At 48.4% G+C, this 21099-nt stretch overlaps 1 protein-coding gene across 1 annotated transcript in view; it reads left to right on the top strand.

The window, feature by feature from the left end:
• The window catches only part of BRD3 (bromodomain containing 3), a 79027-nt gene that overhangs the window by 12756 nt on the left and 45172 nt on the right, over positions 1-21099 (top strand). The window contains exons 2-4 of the mRNA XM_060250443.1: positions 10719-11082; positions 13575-13712; positions 15240-15393. Coding sequence (XP_060106426.1) covers positions 10828-11082; positions 13575-13712; positions 15240-15393 — 547 coding nt within the window. The 5' untranslated portion in view covers positions 10719-10827. The remainder of the gene's footprint in view (positions 1-10718; positions 11083-13574; positions 13713-15239; positions 15394-21099) is intronic.

Below are 21099 nucleotides of genomic sequence, written 5' to 3'. Positions count from 1 at the left end.
AAACATGCGGCCTCGGGGGCTGAATGAGGCCCCCGGAGGGGTCCTTTCAGGCACATGAGCAACTGGCTCTTGTCTGCTTCTTTCTCCCTCTCGCTTCCTTCTGCATCTCAACTTGCTTTGCAAGGCTTGCTCAATCACACAGGAGCTACAGAGTGAAACCTTGATTTTCTCCATTGGTTAAGGCTCCTTCCCTCCTGGTTCCCTGGGGAGGGAGGGAAAGAACCAGAGCTTCCTTTGCCCAGTTTCCTGGATCCCATGGGAGAAATACAAAGAAAGCACCTTTAAGATCAACAAGTGCTAATGTTTTCAGCATCTTTTAAGGGTTTTTTAAAATAATCTTTAGTTGTGTTTGTCTGTGCCCTTTAAAAAGTTTATATCTCTGCTACCTAAGTTTAAATAGCTACATACATGGTCCGGCCCGACATGGCCTGGCCTGACAAGGTCTCATTTATGTCAGGTCCGGCCCTCATAACAAAAGAGTTTGACACCCTTGTATTAGACCTTCCACCAACACACTAACAATGATAACAAGCCAGGGCTGTTACGATAACAGCCCACTTACAATGATAACAACCCATGTTAAAAAAAAAAGAGTTCTGACTTCTGTTCCACACGTAAAACCACGGAAACTGGTTAGGGTTCCATTACCAAGGGGGCGGAGGGGGGGAAGCATCCTTTCACTACTTGGTTAGATTATGGGGAAATATTACCCCCCCTTTCATAATATTAACAAAGGTTGCGAAAGAGGGAAAGTTTATTTGATCTTGCTGTAGTGCCCTAACTATTGCTTTGCAAGACCATCTGGGTGAGCTGGGTGCAGGGGAAGGAAGAGATGAAGGCTTGATCTACAGGCTGGCAATTATTGTATCAGCCATCAGGGTGTTGTCTTGCCTTGCTTCAGGGCTGCCTTGGTTGATGTGTTAGCTACAGGCCTTCTTGCCTGAGAGATGGTGCTGTGGAGGAGCTGCTTGGGGCCCACCCCAGACATACTGTCAAGGCCCCCCCAAAAAACATCCAGGCCCCCCAACTTCCTGTTTTTATTTTATTCCTCGCTTCTCTCTCATTGCCAGCAATCCCTATGCCCCCCTCCACAGCACCCTGTGACCTCCCCCTGTGCCACATTCTCCAGCTGCGTCTGCACCTGTCTCCCTTCTCCAGCCTCAGGTGCCCTGAAAGATGGCAATGAAGAGAGGGGTTGCTGCCACTGCAGCCGGCTGGGTGGTGTGAGGGGGCTGAGCAGTGAGTGGTGGCTGGCTTCCTCCACCGCTCCCCCTTTTGGCCGCAGGGAGCTGCTGAGCCGAGTGGGCTAGGTTGGCCACTGGGAGGCCTGGTGGAGGGCTGGCCTGCAGGAGAAAGACTGTGGTGGCCTGCTTGGTTGCAGCATGCCTTGGGGGATGGTGGGGGGGCTCATCCCCCTGGACTGGACCTCGCCTGGCTGCCTGGCTTGCCTTCTTCCTGCTGCTCCTGGGAAGTGGCGTGGCCATTCCACTTTCGCAAGCAGGTGTAGGTAAAGCTGGTGGGCAGGTGGTGGAAAGAGAAGGGGGGAGGGGGCAGGGCCAGTTTGGTGTAGTGGTTAAGTGCATGGACTCTTACCTGGGAGAACCAGGTTTGATTTCCCACTCCTCCACATGCAGCTGCTGGAATGACCTTGGGTCAGTCACAAGCTCTTGCAGACCTATTCCTCTCAAGAGCAGTTTCTTTCAGAGCTCTTTCAGCTCCACCTACCTCACAGGGTGTTTGTTGTGAGGAGGGAAAGGAGACTGGAAGCTGCTCTGAGACTCCTTCAGGTAGTGAATCCAATCTCCTCCTCCCCCTCCTTGCTACAACTACATGGGAACAGCTGGTCTAAAGTCAGCCAGTGTGCTTCATGGTTCTCCTCATTTAATGCTCACCACAGTGCACTTGATCTCCAAAGCAGGGACACATCTGGGGCTTTGTTTTTGCTCCCCCCGTTTCCCCAGTGGCCCACTCTGCTGAAAATTTCCTGGCTATGGGCCTGTTGGAGAAAGGCAAGTAGAGCTGACAGCAGAGTCCTTTTTACTGTGCTCAGGCTTCTTCTCTATGTCCTGAGTGGCTGTAGCCAAAACTTTCCATTTTATATGGCAAGATGTTTGGCTGGGTGCATCATAACCCTGCCTTCTAGAGTCCTCCAGCTGTCTTGAGGGCCCTGAATTTTGTCCCCCCCTCAGCCTCCACTCCCCATTGGCATCCCAACATTCCTTATGGCTCACCTGTAGAAGGATTTGGATTACATCACAAGTTTTCTTGCTGATCATGCATGTTTATATGCAGATTTCATGTAATGTAATGAAACTTGAAATATATTTCTTTACACAGGGGTTTTTTTTATAGCAGGAGCTCCTTTGCATATTAGGCCACACCCCTGTGATGTAGCCAATCCTCCAAGAACTTACAAGGCTCTTATTAAAGGACCTACTATAAGCTTTTGGAGGACTGGCTATATCAGGGGGTGTGACCTAATATGCAAAGGAGCTCCTGTTACAAAAAAAGTCCTGTTCATACATAACACTGTACTCCACCCCAACAAAAGAGAAAAAATGCTGTTTGTCACCCTCACGGTTGAGTGGAGACAAATGGAGCATCGGAAAGGAGTCTCAGTTAACTTCCCACAATTAGAAAAGATTCTTACATGTTTATCTCCTATTTTGACATATTTATTGCTTATACTTTTGTTCCTCCTTAATTAAATCCATATAGCTATTGACCCTATACATGTAACTTGTTATTCCTGTTTTGCCTCAAAATATCTTTATCATGTTATATGCTAATTTGCTGTTCAGCCTCTGTTTATAAGTTCAAAAGGTTTTCTGTTTCTGTGTATCTGAGGAAGTGTGCATGTGTACATGAAAACTCATCCCTTGAATAAAATTTTGTTGGTCTTAAAGGTGCCCGTGGCCTCCAGCTTTATTCTGTTGCTTCAGGCCAACCCACCTGGATCTATTTTCATGTAGAGGTGAACTCGTATGAGGTTCATCTATTGGTCATAGCTGATTGCAGAGGGTTTTTCTTTCATATTTGACAGCTAATTAAAGCAGTTATTAGATTTACTGCCTTTTAATAGGGATTAAGAGTTAAACTTGGCCTTCTGAATTTGTGTTAGAGAAATAATAAATATGCATCAGATATATTTTGAGATGCATCTGTTTTATTATCTCATCAGTGTTTAAGAATCAATCATTCATCAGCTGCAGCTATAGGCCCCCAACTAGCCGGTGCTGTACCCTGGAGCAGGGGTGTTGAACTCATTTATCATGCGGGCCGGATCTGACACGAATGAAACCTTGTCGGGCCAGGCCTTGTCGGGCCGGGCCATGTGTGTACCTATTTAAGATTAGGTAGCAGAGATAAAAAGCTTTGAAAGGACACAAACAACCATGACTGAAATTTAAAAAAAAAACAACAATCTTAAAACATGCTTAAAATATTAGCACTTGCTGGTCTTAAAAGGTGCTTTCTTTTGTATTTCTCTCATGGGATCCAGGGAATTGTGCAAAGGAAGCTCTGGCTCTTTTCCTCCCTCCCCAGGGGACCAGGAGGAGGGGCCTCAACCAATGGAGAAAATAGAGGCTTTGCTCTGTAGCTCCTGTGTGATTGATCAAGCCTTGCAAAGCAAGTTGAGATGCAGAAGGAAGCAAGAGAGAGGGAGAAGGAAACAGACAAGAGCCAGTTGTTCAAGGGGATCCTATGAGGTGACTTTAGAACAATTAAGTTCTTGTCTACTGTGCGTCAAGGTAAGCAAACAGATAGGGAATTGGCTATTGGCTGTGAGGCATTTGTGGGCTTTTCTGCAGATAAAGTATTGTCACTTCTCCAGGACCTCCCAGCCACACTTGATGCAGTAAAAGAACTGGAAGCCCCTTGTCCATCCTTGGGTCTGGTTTTGGACCACTTCAGTCAGCTCACCAGTGAGAAAGTTGATAAAGTCCTGGTGGCTGTAAGGCCTACCATGTCTCCTCTTGACTCATACCCTTCCTGGCTTGTTAAAGCTTGCAGGGATGGAGTTGGGGTCCCCCTGGGAGACGTCAGCTTATTCCTATGTATTCAGGAATATTCCAAAAGGGTCTGAAGGAGTCAGTAGTATGTCCGCTTCTCAAAAAAACATTGGACCCTGCAGTCTTTGCTAACTATCATCCAGTCTCGAATCGTTTCTGGGAAAGGTAGTTGGAGAGGGTGGTGGCTGAGCTGCTACAGGTGTTCTTAGATGACACTTCCCTACTGGACGCCTTCCAGTCAAGCTTCATGGGCTGGAGAAGGCACTGGTCATCCTCATAGATGACCTCCAGAAACACCTGGATCAAGGTGGGTTGTTCCTTCTAGATCTGACAGCAGCATTTGACAGTCTACTATGACTTGTTGACCCACCTCTCTCCCGACGTTGGGATATGAGGGACTGTTTTATAGTGGCTTTCCTCCTTCCTTCATGGTCAGGAAAAGAGGATAGCTCTAGGGGAACAGATGTCTCTGCCATACCCACTTGAATGTGGGGTGTCATGAGCCCTGATGAGGGGGTGCTGGAAGGGTTAACAGACCTGGAAGAGTTGCCAGCCAGTTCCTCAGCTGAACAAACAGCAGCTGGCCCATCAATCACTCTCCAGGCACCAGTGTCAGCTGTTGACGATCAATCTCCTCCAAGCTCTCCTTCTCCCATCTCAAGAGTTCAAAGCAGGCTTCAGAAAGAACTTTCAGAGCGAAGACATGAGGCACTCCGATGCTTCACCTCTCTTAGCCCTGAGTTCTAGCAGAAATAAATAAAAAAAATGATGGAGACTGCCACCCAGGGAGCAGGCTGATTGAGGCTCCTATATAGCTCCCACCCAGGACCTGGTAACCTTGTGGAACCTCAGGTCTGTTCTCTGGCTTGCATCCATGCTCCTTCCTGATCCTGACCTGCTTGATTTCCTTGGCACCCTGATCTTTTGGCTTTTGGACATTGACTTCTGATTCCGGTTTGTGATTCTGCATTGGTGACTTGGCTCCTGCTGGACTTCCTGGACTTTGACCTTGGACTGGCTTTTACTCCTGCCTGCCTGCATCCTGAGAACGTGACATGGGGTGCCACAGGGTGTGATCCTTTCCCTGATGCACCCCCTTGCCCATTTGGTCCAGGGATAAGGAATGGGTTGTCATCAATATGCAGATAACACCCAGCTCTATTTGTTGATGGCTGGCTGGCAGGACTCTGCCCCAGATGTTTTGAACAGGGCATTAGGAGCCAGTGGATGGTTGAGATAGAGTTGGCTGGAGTTGAATCCAGCGATGATGGAAGCCCTGTACCTGAATCATGGGGATCTGGGATCAGGAATCAAGCTCCCAGCCTTCGGTGGGGTATCTTTGGTGCCAGTGTTGAGGGTAAGGAGTCTTTGGGTGATGTTGGATTCCTCACTTTCTGTGGAAGCCCAAGTCATTTTGGCTGCCAGATCAGCCTTTTATAATCTTTAGCAGGTCAGGCAACTGGCTCCCTATCTCACTCCCCAGGATCTGGCTAGAGTGATCCATGCAATGATCACTTTCAGGCTGGATTACTGTAACTTGCTTTACGCAGGACTACCCTTCTGCCTGATCCAGAAATGCAACGAGTGCAGAATGTGGCAGCACGCCTGCTGATGGTGATGCCTGTATGGGCACATATTCAGCTAGTGTTGTACCAACTGCAGTGGCTGCTGATCGAATACTGGATCTGTAAAGGTTATGGTCTTGACCTTTAAAGCCCTACGTGGCCTGGGACATACCTTCAGGACTGCCTCTCCTTCTATCAGCCCGGAACAGCTTTATGCTCTTCTGATCAACGTCTTCTGGTGTCCCTGGCCTATGGGATGTCTGTTAAGCCTCAGTCTGATGGAACTTGCTCCCATTGGTGGAATGTGCTCTCACTTGTTCCACCAGACTTTTGGTTGAGGTGATGGACGTCCAAACTACTTTGGCCTCCCCTGTCTATAGCCCCTTCCCAGTGCCTTGCTGCTTTTTGGTATTTCTGGGTGCTGGAGCTTTTGAATGCATGTTTTTCTGACATAAGGCATGGTGGGTTTTTTTGTTATTGATTGTTGATCTTAATTATTGTTTACTGTTTCTGTCTTGTTGGTTTTATAATGTGAACTGCCCTGAGCCCCTGTTTGGAGTAGGGCAGGGTATACATGGAATACGTGAATGAAAAAAATGAATTTATCTAGATGATGGTCACATGCTTAACTTAGAAAAGGTTTAGTGTGAGGTTGCTGTTTTTATATATAAACATATTGATATGATAAGCAAATCAGATTTCTCTGGCTTGAACTCTGAGAAGAGTTTAGATGAGCTTTCTGTTTGTGTATGCAGGACAACTTTTATCACATAGATCCTGGAGATGTCTGGGGATAAATGTTTTAACAGATTAATTCTAATAGAACTAATTAGTCCAGATTCTCCATTTGGATGCAAGAGCATATTATCTCATTACATGCCCAGCTGTTGGGGTTGTGCATGTCTACTGTTAAACTAAACATTTCACTGTTAAAAAAAGAAACTTATTTTTACAAAAATTGTGTGCGTGAGAGAGAAAAGTAGTGCTCTGGGATGTGGCAGTAAAAACAGGGAAAGAAGATTCAAGTGGGCAGCTGTGTTGGTCTGAAACGGAAGTTTGAATCCAGTGGCACCTTTAAAACCAACACCAATTCTGGCTGTGAGCTTTCAGAGGAACAAAGGCACCTGTCTCCCACCTGAAGTGATGTACAGAGGATTTGGGGAGTGGGGTGGGGGGTTGCTTTTCATTATGCTGGGACTTAGCAGGTAGCTGCAGGAAGAATTTCATGGTTGATGCTGGCGACCTGTGGAATCTTGCCAGCATTGGCATTTTGGCTTTTTTTTTTTAATGGAATGTTTAAAGGAATTCAGAACATGTAGCAGACTGTTTCCACACAGGTTATTTGCCCTGGATTAGAATCTAATGGGAAGTGGGTTTATTTCGTGCTCCCCCACATCCTGTTGTGGTGCATTCGGGCACCTCCTGGGATTTCCCAACTTTTATCAAATCTTTCTCAAGTCTGATTTGCTGAGAAATTTCGGGAAGTCCGCAGCTAAGTCTGCGTGGCTGTTGCATGGAGAGGAAAGTTCAGGTAGTCCTGATCCCAACCACCACAACACCCCCTTCCCCTGTTTTCTACCACTCAAGGCTTTTTTTGTTTTTATAACCTGCAAATATAACCTATATTTTTGTTTTGTTATAACAATATAATCTGCTTTTGGGGTTCTCAGCTTTTTTCCCTTCTCTTTTTTTTAAGTAAGACGATTCCTCACTTCAGTTGTTCCACCCCCAGGTTTCTGCTTTCCCTGGGTCACGTCATCGATTCCCCACCAGTTGCTGCACGGACACATTTTGACCCACGGCTCCCTCCAGTTTTCCTGCTCTTGGTTTTTGGGGATCCGAAAGCTGCAAGGGAAGTTGGAGTGAGCTCCAGATCAAAGTGCACGGGCACAGCAACTGGTGGGGAATTGATCGCTCAAGCTGGGGAAGGTAGAAGCCCTTCAAGGGTGGAGCAACTGCTAAGTCTCTAGTCACATCTGTTGCAGAGATATGAGGAGGAAGGTATATATCTCTGCAGCAGAATGTTGTTTTGTTTTTGTTTTAAAAGATAGCTGGGAATTCAGAAAACCTGACACCGACTATTATACTGTTGTAATGATATTCTCTTGCTGATTTTAAAAAATCCTAAAAAGCCGTGGTGATATGGGGTGGGAGGGGGCAACAATTGCCAGGGAGCTGGAAATATCATTACAACAGTATGGAAAACGTCATTTATCTTGATTTCAGGAAGGCTTTTGATAAGGTTCCACGTACTGTCCTCGTTGACAAGTTGGTAAAATGTGGTTTGGATCCTGTTACCGTTTGGTGGATCTGTAACTGGTTGACAGATCGCACCCAAATAGTGCTTGTGAATGGTTCCTCATCCTCTTGGAGAGGAGTGACAAGTGGAGTGCCTCAAGGATCTGTCCTGGGACTTGATTTGTTCAACATCTTTATAAACGATTTGGATGAAGGAATAGAGGGAATGCTTATTAAATTTGCCGATGATACTAAATTGGGAGGGGTTGCAAATACAGTAGAAGATAGAAACAGGATACAGGATGACCTTGACAGGCTGGAAAACTGGGCTGAAACCAATAAAATGAATTTTAACAGGGATAGATGTAAAGTTCTGCAATTTGTTAGGAAAAATCCCAAGCATAGTTATAGGATGGGAGAGATGTGCGAAAAGGATCTAGGGGTCTTAGTGGATCATATGCTGACCATGAGCCAACAGTGTGATGTGGTGCCTAAAAAGGCAAATGCAATTTTGGGCTGTATCAACGGAAGTATAGCATCCAGATCACGTGGTGATGGTATCGCTCTGGTAAGACCTCACCTGGAGTATTGTGTTCAGTTTGGGGCACCACATTTTAAGAAAGATAGAGACAAGCTGGAACTTGTCCAGAGGAGGGCGTCAAAGATGGTGAGGGGTCTGGAGACCAAGTCCTATGAGGAAAGGTTGAAGGAGCTGGGATATTTAGCATGGAGAGGAGACGGCTGAGAGGTGATATGATCACCATCTTCAAGTACTTGAAGAGCTGCCATATAGAGGATGGTGTGGAATTGTTTTCTGTGGCCCCGGAAGGTAGGAACAGAACCAATGGGTTGAAATTAAATCAAAAGAGTTTCCGGCTCAACATTAGGAAGAACTTCCTGACCGTTCGAGGGATTCCTCAGTGGAACAGGCTTCATCAGGAGGTAGTGGGCTCTCCTTCCTTGGAGGTTTATAAACAGAGGCTAGATGGGCATCTGACAGCAATGAAGATCCTTTGAATTTGGGGTAGGTATTTGTGGGTTTCCTTCATTGTGCAGGGGGTTGGACTAGATGACCCTGGAGGTCCCTTCCAACGCTATGATTCTAGGATTCTATGAGAACGATGGGGAAACCTGGCAAGTGGGAACCTTGTTGCAGCTACACTGTATTGGCAGCCACAACAGCAGAGGGAACACTATGCAAGTCTGTCCACATATGGAAAATGCCACAGTTATATTGAAATGCACAGTTTGCCAAAGGACTATACAAGGCTCTGTAGAAAGCCTGTGGGGCTCCTTGCCTGCCCCCATTCCCACCCATAGATACTGAATTCCCCTCATCAGAAACCTGAGCTCACTAGGAGATGTAAAGGTATGGGGCAGTGGGGAGGGGGCAGAAATAAATGAAATAAGCACTCTTTTTTCAGGGATTATTTTTCCAATTTTCCCAATGAGAAAATTACAAAATTTTGGAGAGGGCCAGAAAAAAGCTGTTATGATTTTTTTTCCCTTTAGCAATGGGTGGAATGCTTTTAAAGAAAAATCTTGTGCTCACTCACAATATATAGCATGAAAAATGTTTTATGTGATGACCTACAGCATTTAAATAGACAGACGGACAGACAGACAGATAGATATAGAGTTTAAATAAGAGCCAGTTTGGTGTAGTGGTTAAGTATGTGGGCTCTTATCTGGGAGAACCGGGTTTGATTCCCCACTCCTCCACTTGCACCTGCTGGCATGGCCTTGGGTCAGCCATAGCTCTGGCAGAGGTTGTCCTTGAAAGGGCAGCTGCTGTGAGAGCCCTCTCAGCCCCACCCACCTCACAGGGTGTTTGTTGTGGGGGAGGAAGGTAAAGGAGATTGTGAGCCGCTCTGTGACTCTTTGGAGTGGAGGGCAGGATATAAATCCAGTATCATCATCATCTTCTTCTAAATGTGCATAATTTTTGCGACCATTTTGTTTGATGGTTATGCATTACTGAAATCTTCAGAGTTTTAAATACTGTAAAGTTTTACTGATATCCACATATAGAGCTATGATGACTGCGGGAGACTGATTCTGTCCAAATAATACACTTTTTGTTTACTACAAGATTTGTTTTTTATTTTCACTGTTTAGTTTTTCCTGCCTTTCAAATGATATTGAAAGATTGGGTGCAACAATTTACAGTCCTCACTTAAGAATTGGGTATATTTACAATTTTTCTTGTAGAAAATGAATGCTTTTATAATTTTGAATTTCATAAATATGCAAAATAGTATTATTTTATGTACTAATTACATTTAAATGATGCATCTTAGGTTGGTAAAGCAGTAAAATATGCTTAGATTTGATAGGAAAGCAAATACTGCACGTATTTAAATATTTTATCCAAATTTCCATTCCTCTCCCCCTCAAAAAAAAACCCCTCCCTTTCTCAGTGACTTCAGAATTTCTGGCATTTTCCCGTTTCTCGTGGGCATGTCCCCCAGCTGGCCTAGTGCCAACAAACCCCCAGAGCAGAAGGGGAGCTGTCTGGAAGCCCAGAGGGCCAGCCTAGTGGGCAGGTCTGAGAGCTGTAAAACAGGCACAAGGTGGGACTGGGTTTGGGGGGAGCCCCCAGATAGACTCTGGCCTGCCTTGTCTTGACCTAGCACCACTATTAGGGAATTGTGGTCTGATTTTCAGGCCTTCTGGTTCAAACCTCAGATACTGATGCTGAGGAAGGACACTTCCATTACTGTTTTTTCTTTCAGCCTTTAGAGGTCTCTGTCTGTGAATGTAGTGAAATAGTCTAATATGTTTTCATTCTGCAACCCCCCCCTTCAGCCTTCAGTGCCTGCAGCATGTGATATGACTGGAGGGTCTAATCCTCCATTATTCAACTCTCTTTTCCTGTTTCTGTTGTTCCTTCATCTTTCAGAAATCTCAGCATTCTGCTTTCCTCCTTCTGCCCAGGCTGCATGGTCAGTCCCTGGAAATGGGATGTCAGTCCCATTCAGGGATCCTAAAAGAAGCCAGGCCTTTTCTTCATGCTGGCTGTTGCTGTTGGCTTGACCACAAGTGAGACAAAGACGCAGGAGAAAATGTCCGCAGTCACCTCTGCAATCCAGGCGCCCCAGGGCCCCATCAACCCTCCTCCCCCAGAGGTCACCAACTCCAACAAACCCGGAAGGAAGACCAACCAGCTGCAATACATGCAAAATGTTGTGGTCAAGACTCTTTGGAAGCATCAGTTTGCATGGCCCTTCTACCAACCGGTGGATGCAATTAAATTGAATTTGCCCGTGAGTATTGCTCATAGTTTCATTTTGGTCTGTTTCTGCTGCTTTTGAAACCCTCTAAACCCTCATTATCATTGCTTGTGTTCCTTAATGGTGGGTAAGTGTTACGTCTGAATATTAATCTGTGCCTTAAGATTCATTGCAGGCATTACCAGGAGGTGGCAGCCTCATTGGCCTGACGGAGTGTGTCTGGTTTGCAGGCAGAAGGTCTCAGATTCTGTCCCCAGCATCTCCAGTTTCTTAAAAATGATCAGGTAGCAAGTCTACCTAGGTCCTGGAGAGCCGCTGCCAGTCAAAACAGAGACTACTGACCTTGACAGAACAATGGTCTCACTTTGTATAGAGCAGCTTCCTGTGTTCCTGCAAAGGTGTGAAACTGAAATGTTTCCATCATCTGCAGTTCAGCATTACATGCACTGAGTGCATGGGGAAGGGGAGAGACTCGGCATCCCCGTTCTGTCCGTTTCCCGAGGGACAGGCGCATTTCCCTTTGCACATCCTTTGGGGGTGGGGTCTCATCTTGGCAAGTTGACTTGGGTTTCTTAGTGAGTTGGCATCTTAAGCAGGGTTAAGGCAACAAGCCTGCACAAGACGAAATCCTGTGGAACAAGATTCTGATATGTCAGAAACCATCACATTCCCCCAATGAGAACACCCCTTCCCCTGGTCATAATCCTGGGCCACAGGCTGAGATGAGAAGCCTGTAGGAAGGCTTTCTTCCTCAAGGCCTGAGACCTTGTGCAAATTTTGTAGTAGGCCTACATTTCCCAGGTGCCTTTTGAGCTTCATGATTGGGCTGGGGGGAAATGGGCACTAATCAGTGTCAAGGATTTTACTTTTCTGGTTTTAGGACTCTGCTGGTTTTAAATTTCACAGTGTTTTTGCAGGGTTTTTAATGGTTTCTCTGTTTATTTTGTAGTCTTTTATTTGATGCAATCTTCCTTGAGAACTGTATGTGGTTGAAGGCTAACTTGAACAGGTGCAGGCTTTGGGGCCGGGAACTTTGGACAGTGAACTCCCAGGTGCATGGCTGATTTGGCCTTGAGAGCACTTGGCTCACATTTACTCCCCTTTCCCCCCCCCCCTTTTATGTTTCCTGTGTATCAGATTTGGGTTGCAAGCTACTTGATGCAGGGGGAAGCCTGTAGGTAGAAAATTTTAGGTGGGGGGGTCGGGGGAAAGTGGCTGCGGGGCCAAAAAAGACCTCACAAATGATGTCATAAAAATGAAGTTAAAATCTGGGCAGGCTGGTGGGAGGGTTTACCTGCTGCTGTCCAGGACCCTGACTGTCCAATGGCTGCCAGTGAAGGCGGTGGCATTAAGGCCATTAAGGCATTAAGGCCAGACAAGGTGGCCAGGACATTTCTGCTGCAGAGGGAGAGGCAGTAGAAGAAAGAGCTGCTCACAGACAAGGCCAGCGTGTGAGTAGGTCAGGTAGGCCGCCACCTAGGGCGCCACTTGGCCCACAGGGACGCTGCTGGGCACTCCCTCCCCATTGCTCTCAGCTTCCTGGGTCTACGCTGAAGTAGCTGATGATGATACTGGATTTATATCCCGCCTTATTCTCTAAGAGTCTCAGAGCAGTCACAATCTCTTTTTACCTCCCCCTCCCACAACAGACACCCTGTGAGGTGGGTGGGGCTGGAGAGGGCTCTCCCAGCAGCTGCCCTTTCAAGGACAACCTGTGCCAGAGCTATGGCTGACCCAAGGCCATTCCAGCAGCTGCAAGTGGAGGAGTGGGGAATCAAACCCGGTTCTCCTAGATAAGAGTCCGCACACTTAACCACTACACCAAACTGGCTCTCTACACCAAACTGAGAGTGGTGGGGTGGTGCATCAGCGTGTGGTCTCCTCCGAACCTGCCTTTCCTTGCAAGTGAAGGTGGGCTCAGAGGAGAGCACACCCTGCCCCACCACTGTGGGGACCCAGGAAGCTGAGAGTGGAGTGGCGTGTTGGCATGTGCTTTTCTCCAAGCCCACCTTCCCTTGCAAGGCTTGGAGGAGAGCACATCCTGCCACTCTCAGCTTCTGAGGTCTGTGCAGACATGGGAAGCTGCGAGCAGGGCAGCATGGTGGTATGTGCACTCCTCTGAGCTTGCCTTTGATGGGCTCTGTGGAGTGCACAGGCTACCACCCCACCCCACCCTCGCCTTCCAGGTCTGCCCCAGGTGGGGATGGGGCCTAGGGAGCCAGGAACTCTGGTGCCAGCACTGCTTCTGGGCAGTTGTGTCAGGTCTTGCTCTTGGGCCGCTCCGGCTTGTGCTTGGGCCCCACCTGGCTGGCTGGCTAGCTGGCTGCGGGGCAGTGCTGGAACTGGGGTGCAGAGGCGGAGTACAGCAGTCCAGATGAGGCCAGCGAGGTGAGTGGGACCGACTGGCAGCACTCATCATCTCCCAGGGGCATGTGAATCTACAAGATGCCAACACATGGCAAGTTCTCTATGCATAATAAAATGGCTGGATTCTAGTAAAAAAAAATGGCTTCTCCCCTTGACAGGATTATCACAAAATAATCAAAAATCCAATGGACATGGGCACAATCAAGAAACGGCTGGAACACAATTACTACTGGAGTGCCAGTGAATGTATGCAAGATTTCAACACCATGTTTACAAACTGTTACATTTACAACAAGGTAAAAAGGCTAGGGCTGGGCGGGGGGGGGGCACGCTTTAGCTTCTCTATGCATTTGCATGTATTTGCATGTCTCTGGATGGGGGAGGGGGCTGGGAGGTGGATCCAGCCAAGAGGGCCCTCCAGATCTGAATCAAGCAGATGGCTCAAACCATTTCACTTGTGAGGAGGAGGGAAATGTTTAAAGCTGCATAAAATCAGAGAGAGAAAAAGAGAGCAGTATCTCTTTCCTGTGGCACATCTGGCTGTTTGTCCTCCAGAACTGTGAAGATGGCACCCACTTTCTTCGAATATTTTTATTCATCTTTCCCCCCACAAAGTGAAATGCACATAACTCAACAAAATGCACAACCCAGCCGACCCCCCTCCCCCCCGCAGCCACAAGCCAGATGCTGAGTCACGAGGAGGTGTCGGGTGGGCCTGCTCCCATGGATGCCACCCCCACAAGGCTTCGCTCTGCCAGCCCAGCTCTTCAGCTGGCACCTCAGGCAGGACTTCAGGTCACCTACGACAACAGCAGCAATACCAGTGACTTGATGGTGGGATTTTCAAGTGTTTAAGATGCTTCACGTGCATAATTGAAATCAGCGTTATAGCGAAGTCGGCCACTGTTTTTTTCTAAACTAAATTTTTCCCATGTAAATTGATTTTATTGATTATTTGACAATTGTTTCTTGCTTGCTCTTCAGCTGATTGTGGTGTTGGAGATTTTAGCATGGCCACTGAGAACATGCAGGTTGCAATAGGATAATATTTTGCTGACATTCAGACTGATACTGAATTTTTATAGTCTTATTTATAGCCTTTTGTAAAACCAGAATTTGGCTCCTGAAACAGGTTATGATGGCGAAGATTTGAGTTAAGATTTAAAAATGCATGAAATCGACACTGCAGAATTCTGAAATGTGAATTCCTAGGTCTGGATATCTGTCTCCTCTTTATTTAAGACTGGAACGTCTGTGTTAAAATAGTAAATGTCACTCAAATGCTCTTTGTGTCTGGGAGCTCCCAACTCCTCATTTGCTGCTAAGGAGTAAAACTGTCATTCATGTTTTGAGCATAAAAAAAAAGATGTCTGGAATGTATTAGTTGGAATTATTTGGAATACATATGTTTCAAAATGTTACTTTTGTCTCTAATTGTCACTCGGGGGGAAAATATCCCATTTTGCACTCGCTTCCTAGCTTGTTTGCTTGCAGTCATTCTGATTTGCATCTGGAGCTAGGATGCATTTGTCCACTTGATGGCAGAGTTAGCTCTACCCGGATGGAGAGGTAAGAGGGCTGCTCCAGAACAAGATTTGGGGTGCCAATAAGAGAGAAACAGAACAACAGCTGTCTGACTTACAAGGTCCTTTGAAATTGTCCCCATGTTAATTAGAGGAGGAGGGATGCCTTTGAAATTGTCTGGCTTTGGCAGTGCAGCTCCTTCTATGCTGGAGAGTAGTGTAAAGCGGTGTGTAGGGGATTTCAGGACCCCCCTGGATGACCAGTGCTTGCTTCTGCCTCCTTCCCTTCCTTTTGTCTAGCCTACGGATGACATTGTCCTTATGGCTCAAGCCCTGGAGAAGATATTCCTGCAGAAAGTGGCCCAGATGCCTCAAGAGGAAGTTGAACTGTTACCTCCAGTCCCAAAAGGCAAAGCTCGGAAGTCGGCTGCCAGCGCTCACAATAACAATGCAGGTTAGGGGGCGGCCTCTGCGACCAGGGCCATGTTCAGGACTCTGTTCTGCCTCAGCGTCTAAACCAAAATGGATAGCCAGAAAAGCTAAATGTGCAATCTCTCCATTATTCACATTGAACAAAAGGTGCATGGTACAGCTTCTTTGTGTAATTTATTCACCTCTGCTTATTGTCAAAAGGCCACCAAGGCCCCCTTCCTGTTCTTCTGCTGGGAGCCGTTATCATTACAAAGCAGTTTTTTCCCTGATCCCTCAGCTACATCCCCTCCAAGGCCAAAGGGACTTTTGCCTCTGTGGGGCTTGCTGAGGCAGCCTCCTGACTGGGTCACTGTGATGCATTCTCTGTAGGACTTTCCTTGAGTGCGGTTTGCAAGCTATTGCTAGGCTGCCTCCACACGGCAGTGATTCTCCCTGGACCTCAGATTGCTGCTGCTGCATGTGCAAAGACATTCTCAGTGGCAGCAGGGTATCCACACGGCAGTTGTCTCAGCCCCAACCCACTAACAATCCATCTCCCCCCCCCCATGTCCCAGAGGGCTTTTCCAGGCTTTTTTGTTTTTTAAAGGGAAAAAATCTTTAATTTGCATATCACTGTGGCATTATAAATGATCTGTCAGCTGCGTCTCTTGAATTCTCATCTTTCATTAAAAAACAAAAACAAACAAATTTTAGACCCTTTATGTGACGGTATAAGGGGAAAGTCCAGTCTCTGCAATGAAAAGGACTAGAGCCTTGATACTCGAATTGTAGCTCATGAACCATTTGTGTCTTTTTGGCATGCCACCCATGGCTCTTCTTAGCACTTTTCTGTTTACAGGAAGGCAGGCAAGGACATTGCCAGTTAGGCTTATGGTTTGCAGATGGTTCCCATTTTGAAACAGCCACCACTGGAGGGACTAAAGCTGAGGGATGTTGTACCCAGGATGGAGCTAAATGGTCCATCCTCTCCAGCAGCTTCCCCTACCTTTCTCTTCAGCCTCTGTGCTGTCATTTTTAGCATCCTGGAAGCATCTGGGAGGAGAGAGCAAACTGGCTGCAGAGAAGAGGGAGTAGACCTATCGCAGCCGGGGTGGCGCCCTAGGCTGGGAGGGTGGGAGCTGCCCCCTCCCTCCCATGCGATTTAAATCACACAAGAGGGCCCCAGGAGCAGCCACTGCCCTCGCCACCCATGAAAGGATGGGGGAGACTTGTCTTAGCAGCAGTATGTGCGAAAAGGATCTAGGGGTCTTAGTGGATCATACACTGAACATGAGTCTACAGTGAAGCGGTGGCGAAAAAGGAAAATGCAATTTTGGGCTGTATCAACAGAAGTATGGTGTCCAGATCATGTGAAGTGATGGTATCACTTTTCTCTGCTCTGGTAAGACCTCACCTGGAGTATTGTGTTCAGTTTTGGGCACCACATTTTAAGAAGGATATAGACAAGCTGGAACGGATCCAAAGGAGGGCAATGAAGATGGTGAGGTGTTTGGAAACCAAATCCTATGAGGAAAGGTTGAAAGAGCTGGGGATGTTTAGCCTGGAGAGGAGGCGGCTGAGAGGTGATATGATTACCATCTTCAAGTACATGAAGAGCTGTCATATAGAGGATGGTGTGGAATTGTTTTCTGTGGCCCCGGAAGGTTGGACCAGAACCAATGGGTTGAAATTAAATCAAAAGAGTTTCCGGCTCAACATTAGGAAGAACTTCCTGACGGTTAGAGGGATTCCTCAGTGGAACAGGCTTCCTCAGGAGGTGGTGGGCTCTCCTTCCTTGGAGGTTTTTAAACAGAGGCTAGAGGGCCATCTGACAGCGATGAAGATCCTGTGAATGTAGGAGGAGGTGTTTGTGAGTTTAGAGTGGTTCCTCAGTGGAACAGGCTTCCTTGGGAGGTGGAGGGTTCTCCTTCCTTGGAGGTTTTTCAACAGAGGCTAGATGGCCACCTGATAGCAATGAGGATCCTGTGAATTTAGGGGGAGATGTTTGTGAGTTTCCTGTATTGTGCAGGGGTTGGACTGGATGACCCTGGAGGTCCCTTCCAACTGTATGGTTCTATGATTCTATGAAAGGTCCCTGCCGATCAGCTGATTGGCAGGACTTCTCACTGATGTGGGGAGTGCCTGCAGAAGCAGCTGGGCCAGCCTCCCCCCCATTTAAAGAGCGCACCAAGCAGCTGGTCAGGGAGGTGTGTGGCTGCTTCCGCTGCCTCTCCTGCATGCTTTGGCTGGCTGGCAGGGCCTTCAAGCCACGGCTGCCCCCCCCCCCCCCGCTCGTGATTCAGAGAACACAGGAAGGTTGCCAGGAGCAGCCGCAGGCCTCCACTGCACAATTTAAAGAGCCCATCGGCCAAGCGGTCCGCATGGGGAGGCTGAGGCTGCGCGTGACTTGAATCACTGGTGGGGGCAGCTCTCAAGCCCCTGTCCCCACTGGCAGCCCAAATTGTACGGGAGAGGTGGCAGAAGCAGCCTCAGCCTCCCTGTGTGGTTTAAAGATCCCGCCGACCAGCTGGTTAGTGGGTTCTTTAAATGGAGGGGGAGGCCGGCCCGGCTGCTTCTGCCTGCACTCTCTGGGCCAGCGGGACCTTTCACTGGCGGGGAGGGCAGCAGCTGCTCCTGGGGTATCCGCCCCCCACAGAGCCACCTAATGGGCACGCCAGCCCTGATGGCAGCAGCCACCCGCTACAGCGGCGATTCTTATCCCTTTCTCCCTGGCCAGGTTGCTGCCTGGCAGTTTCTTGGCAGTCCCATTCTTTCCCCTGAGCTGCTGTGCCTTCTGCTGAAGAGAAAGGGAAGCAGAGCATGCACGGCTCCCTGCAGAGAGAAGCTTTGCAGTGCTGCTGGCTGGCCTGGAGTGGGCTCCTGCAGGGGGAGCCTGAGCCTCCCTGAACTCCCGTTGCTGCCTTCTTGTGCATGCGCTCTCTCTCCCCCTCTCCCTCTCTCTCTACTTGACCATCTTGTGCTTACCTGAGAGCAGGAAGTCAAAGGAGGCAGGAGCCTCTTCCTGGAGCACTCACAGCTCTGCCCTGGCAGACTCCTGCAGGGGAAGCCTGAGTGCCCTTGACAGCCATCTGGGCCTCCCCCAGCAGCAGACTGAGTAGCACCTGCGGCCGCTGGCCAGTCCAAGGGAGCAGGCTCCGCTCCGCTTGTCCTTCCCTTGTAACAGGGCGGAGGTGATGTTGTCTAAACCCCCAACTCATTGGCGAGGTGCATTGCTTTGTCTTCCGTTCTGGGCACACTTATAAGTCCTGTTGCACAGAGTGGGTCTTGCTTCAGAGGAAACGTGCACAAGGTGATACCGTTAGCATCCTTGCTGTCTGTGGGGTGGGTTTTATGAATTTGGTGGATTCTCAAGCCCTATGGCCCTATTGGGGGTGCTGAAGGGGGAAGGAAAAGGTAGGAAGAGCTCTTCAGAAATTGAGATTGTCATTGTTAACATGGGCCTAAGATAAAACGAGCAGTATTGTCTTTGACACACAATTCTGGATCATTTCGACCCGCTCAGCCTGGAGGAAGTTGACGGAATTCTCTCCTCTGCGCGCCCTACAACTTGTGATTTGGACCCATGCCCCTCCTGGCTAATTAAATCCTGCCTGAGGGAGCTTGAATGTCCTCTACGGGACATCATAAATAGATCCCTCTCGGAGGGGCGCTTCCCATCATCCCTGAAAGAGGCTTTGGTCCGACCCCTCTTGAAAAAAAGTACAGCAGACCCGGCCGAATTGGCAAACTACCGACCGGTCTCCAATTTACCGTTTTTAGGTAAAATGATAGAGAGGGCAGTGGCGTCGCAGTTGCAGAGTTTTCTGGATGACGCTTCCATCCTAGACCCTTGCCAGTCCGGCTTTCGCCCGGGTCATGGGACGGAGACAGTACTGGTCGCCCTGGTAGATGATCTCCAACGGCATCTGGATCGGGGCGGTGCGGCGGTGCTGATGCTGTTAGATCTGTCGGCCGCGTTCGACACGGTCGACCATCGGCTACTGACCCACCGCCTCGCCGATATAGGGGTGAGGGGGTCTGCCCTACAATGGCTCTCCTCCTTCCTCGAGAATCGGGGACAAAGGGTGGCAATTGGTGGTGAGCGGTCCCGGAGGCACACACTGGATTGTGGAGTGCCTCAAGGGGCAGTTCTCTCACCAATATTATTCAATATCTATATGCGCCCTCTTGCCCAGATTGCCAGGAGACATGGACTTGGGTGCCACCAATATGCAGATGACACCCAACTCTATCTGCTGATGGACGGCCGGCCTGGCTGCGTCCCTGAAAATTTAGACCGGGCCTTGCAGGACATGGCAATGTGGTTGAGGGGGAGCGGGCTGAAATTGAATCCAGCGAAGACAGAAGTCCTTTGTCTGGGTCGGGGCGCCCGGGAAGGGGAAATACCTCTCCCGGTCTTCGACGGGGCGCCACTGAAAGCGGCGCACCGGGTCAGGAGTCTGGGAGTTTTACTGGAGCCTTCTTTATCAATGGAGGCCCAGATTGCAGCCACTTCCAAGTCAGCCTTTTTTCACCTGAGGCGGGCAAGGCAGTTGGCTCCCTTCCTAGAGCGCCAAGACCTGGCAACGGTACTTCACGCAACGGTCACCTCGAGACTGGATTACTGTAATGCCCTCTACATGGGGCTGCCTCTGTACCGAACCCGGAAGCTGCAGCTGGTGCAGAACGCAGCGGCCAGACTGTTGTTGGGGCTCCCTAAATGGGAGCACATACAGCCTGGGCTGCGCGAGCTGCACTGGCTGCCAGTTACATACCGGGTTCGTTACAAAGTGCTGGTCATTACCTTTAAAGCCCTATATGGTCGAGGACCTGTCTACCTTAGGGACCGTCTCTCCCCATACGAACCCCAGAGAGCACTGAGGTCAGCTGGAAAAAACTTGCTGACCACCCCCGGACCGAAAGAGGTGAAGCTGCAATGTACCCGTAACCGGGCCTTCTCCTCTGCAGCCCCGAACCTATGGAACCAACTTCCAGAGGAAATGCGGGCCCTGCGGGACCTTGAACAATTCCGCAGGGCCTGTAAGACCTTCCTCTTCCGACTGGCTTTCGCTGACGAAGAAAGAAATTGCTAATGATTACCGCCATTATAAAAGCACAACTAGCATTAGCACTTTTATCAACTTAATTAAGTGATTTTAAACTTATCAGAATTTTTAATGTTTAATGTTAATGTAACCTTGTCTTTTGTATAAGGGAAACTGAATGATGTTGTTAGCCGCCCTGAGCCTGCTCCGGCGGGGAGGGCGGGATATAAATAAAATTACCTACCTACCTACCTACAATGTAACTTGTCCACAAAGGTTACATTTATGTCCTGGAGACATAAAGGTTCTCTGTAGGAGCCTGGGTCAAATGTAAGCAGCTGAGGAGGGGGTGGAATGGGCCATTCTGCTGTTAAATTGTAGCCATAAAGCTGGACTTGGAAAGAGAAAATTTAGTTCTGATTAGGGATGGGCACGAACCAGGAAAATGAAGGGTCATCCCAGTTCATGGTTTGTGGGGTCTCACAAACCACAAACCTTCCCATTTACCAAACTGCTTCATTTCCTGAGATTTGTGATGTGATAGAACAGCCCCCTCCCAGGGCTTGGGACACCAAAATCACAGTGAGTCTCCAGCTGAGTCTCCTCTACCTGCCCTCCACATTTAGTGAGAATTGGATTTATGGGGCCAAATTACAGCCTCCCAAAGCAGGAGCCCCCAGGGAAGGACTCTCTGGGGAAATCAA

Source organism: Heteronotia binoei, chromosome 12 (genome assembly GCF_032191835.1).
Source record: "Heteronotia binoei isolate CCM8104 ecotype False Entrance Well chromosome 12, APGP_CSIRO_Hbin_v1, whole genome shotgun sequence".
Taxonomy (NCBI): domain Eukaryota; kingdom Metazoa; phylum Chordata; class Lepidosauria; order Squamata; family Gekkonidae; genus Heteronotia; species Heteronotia binoei.
The sequence above is the reverse complement of the archived record's forward strand: the minus strand, read 5'-3'. Positions and strand labels throughout refer to the sequence as shown.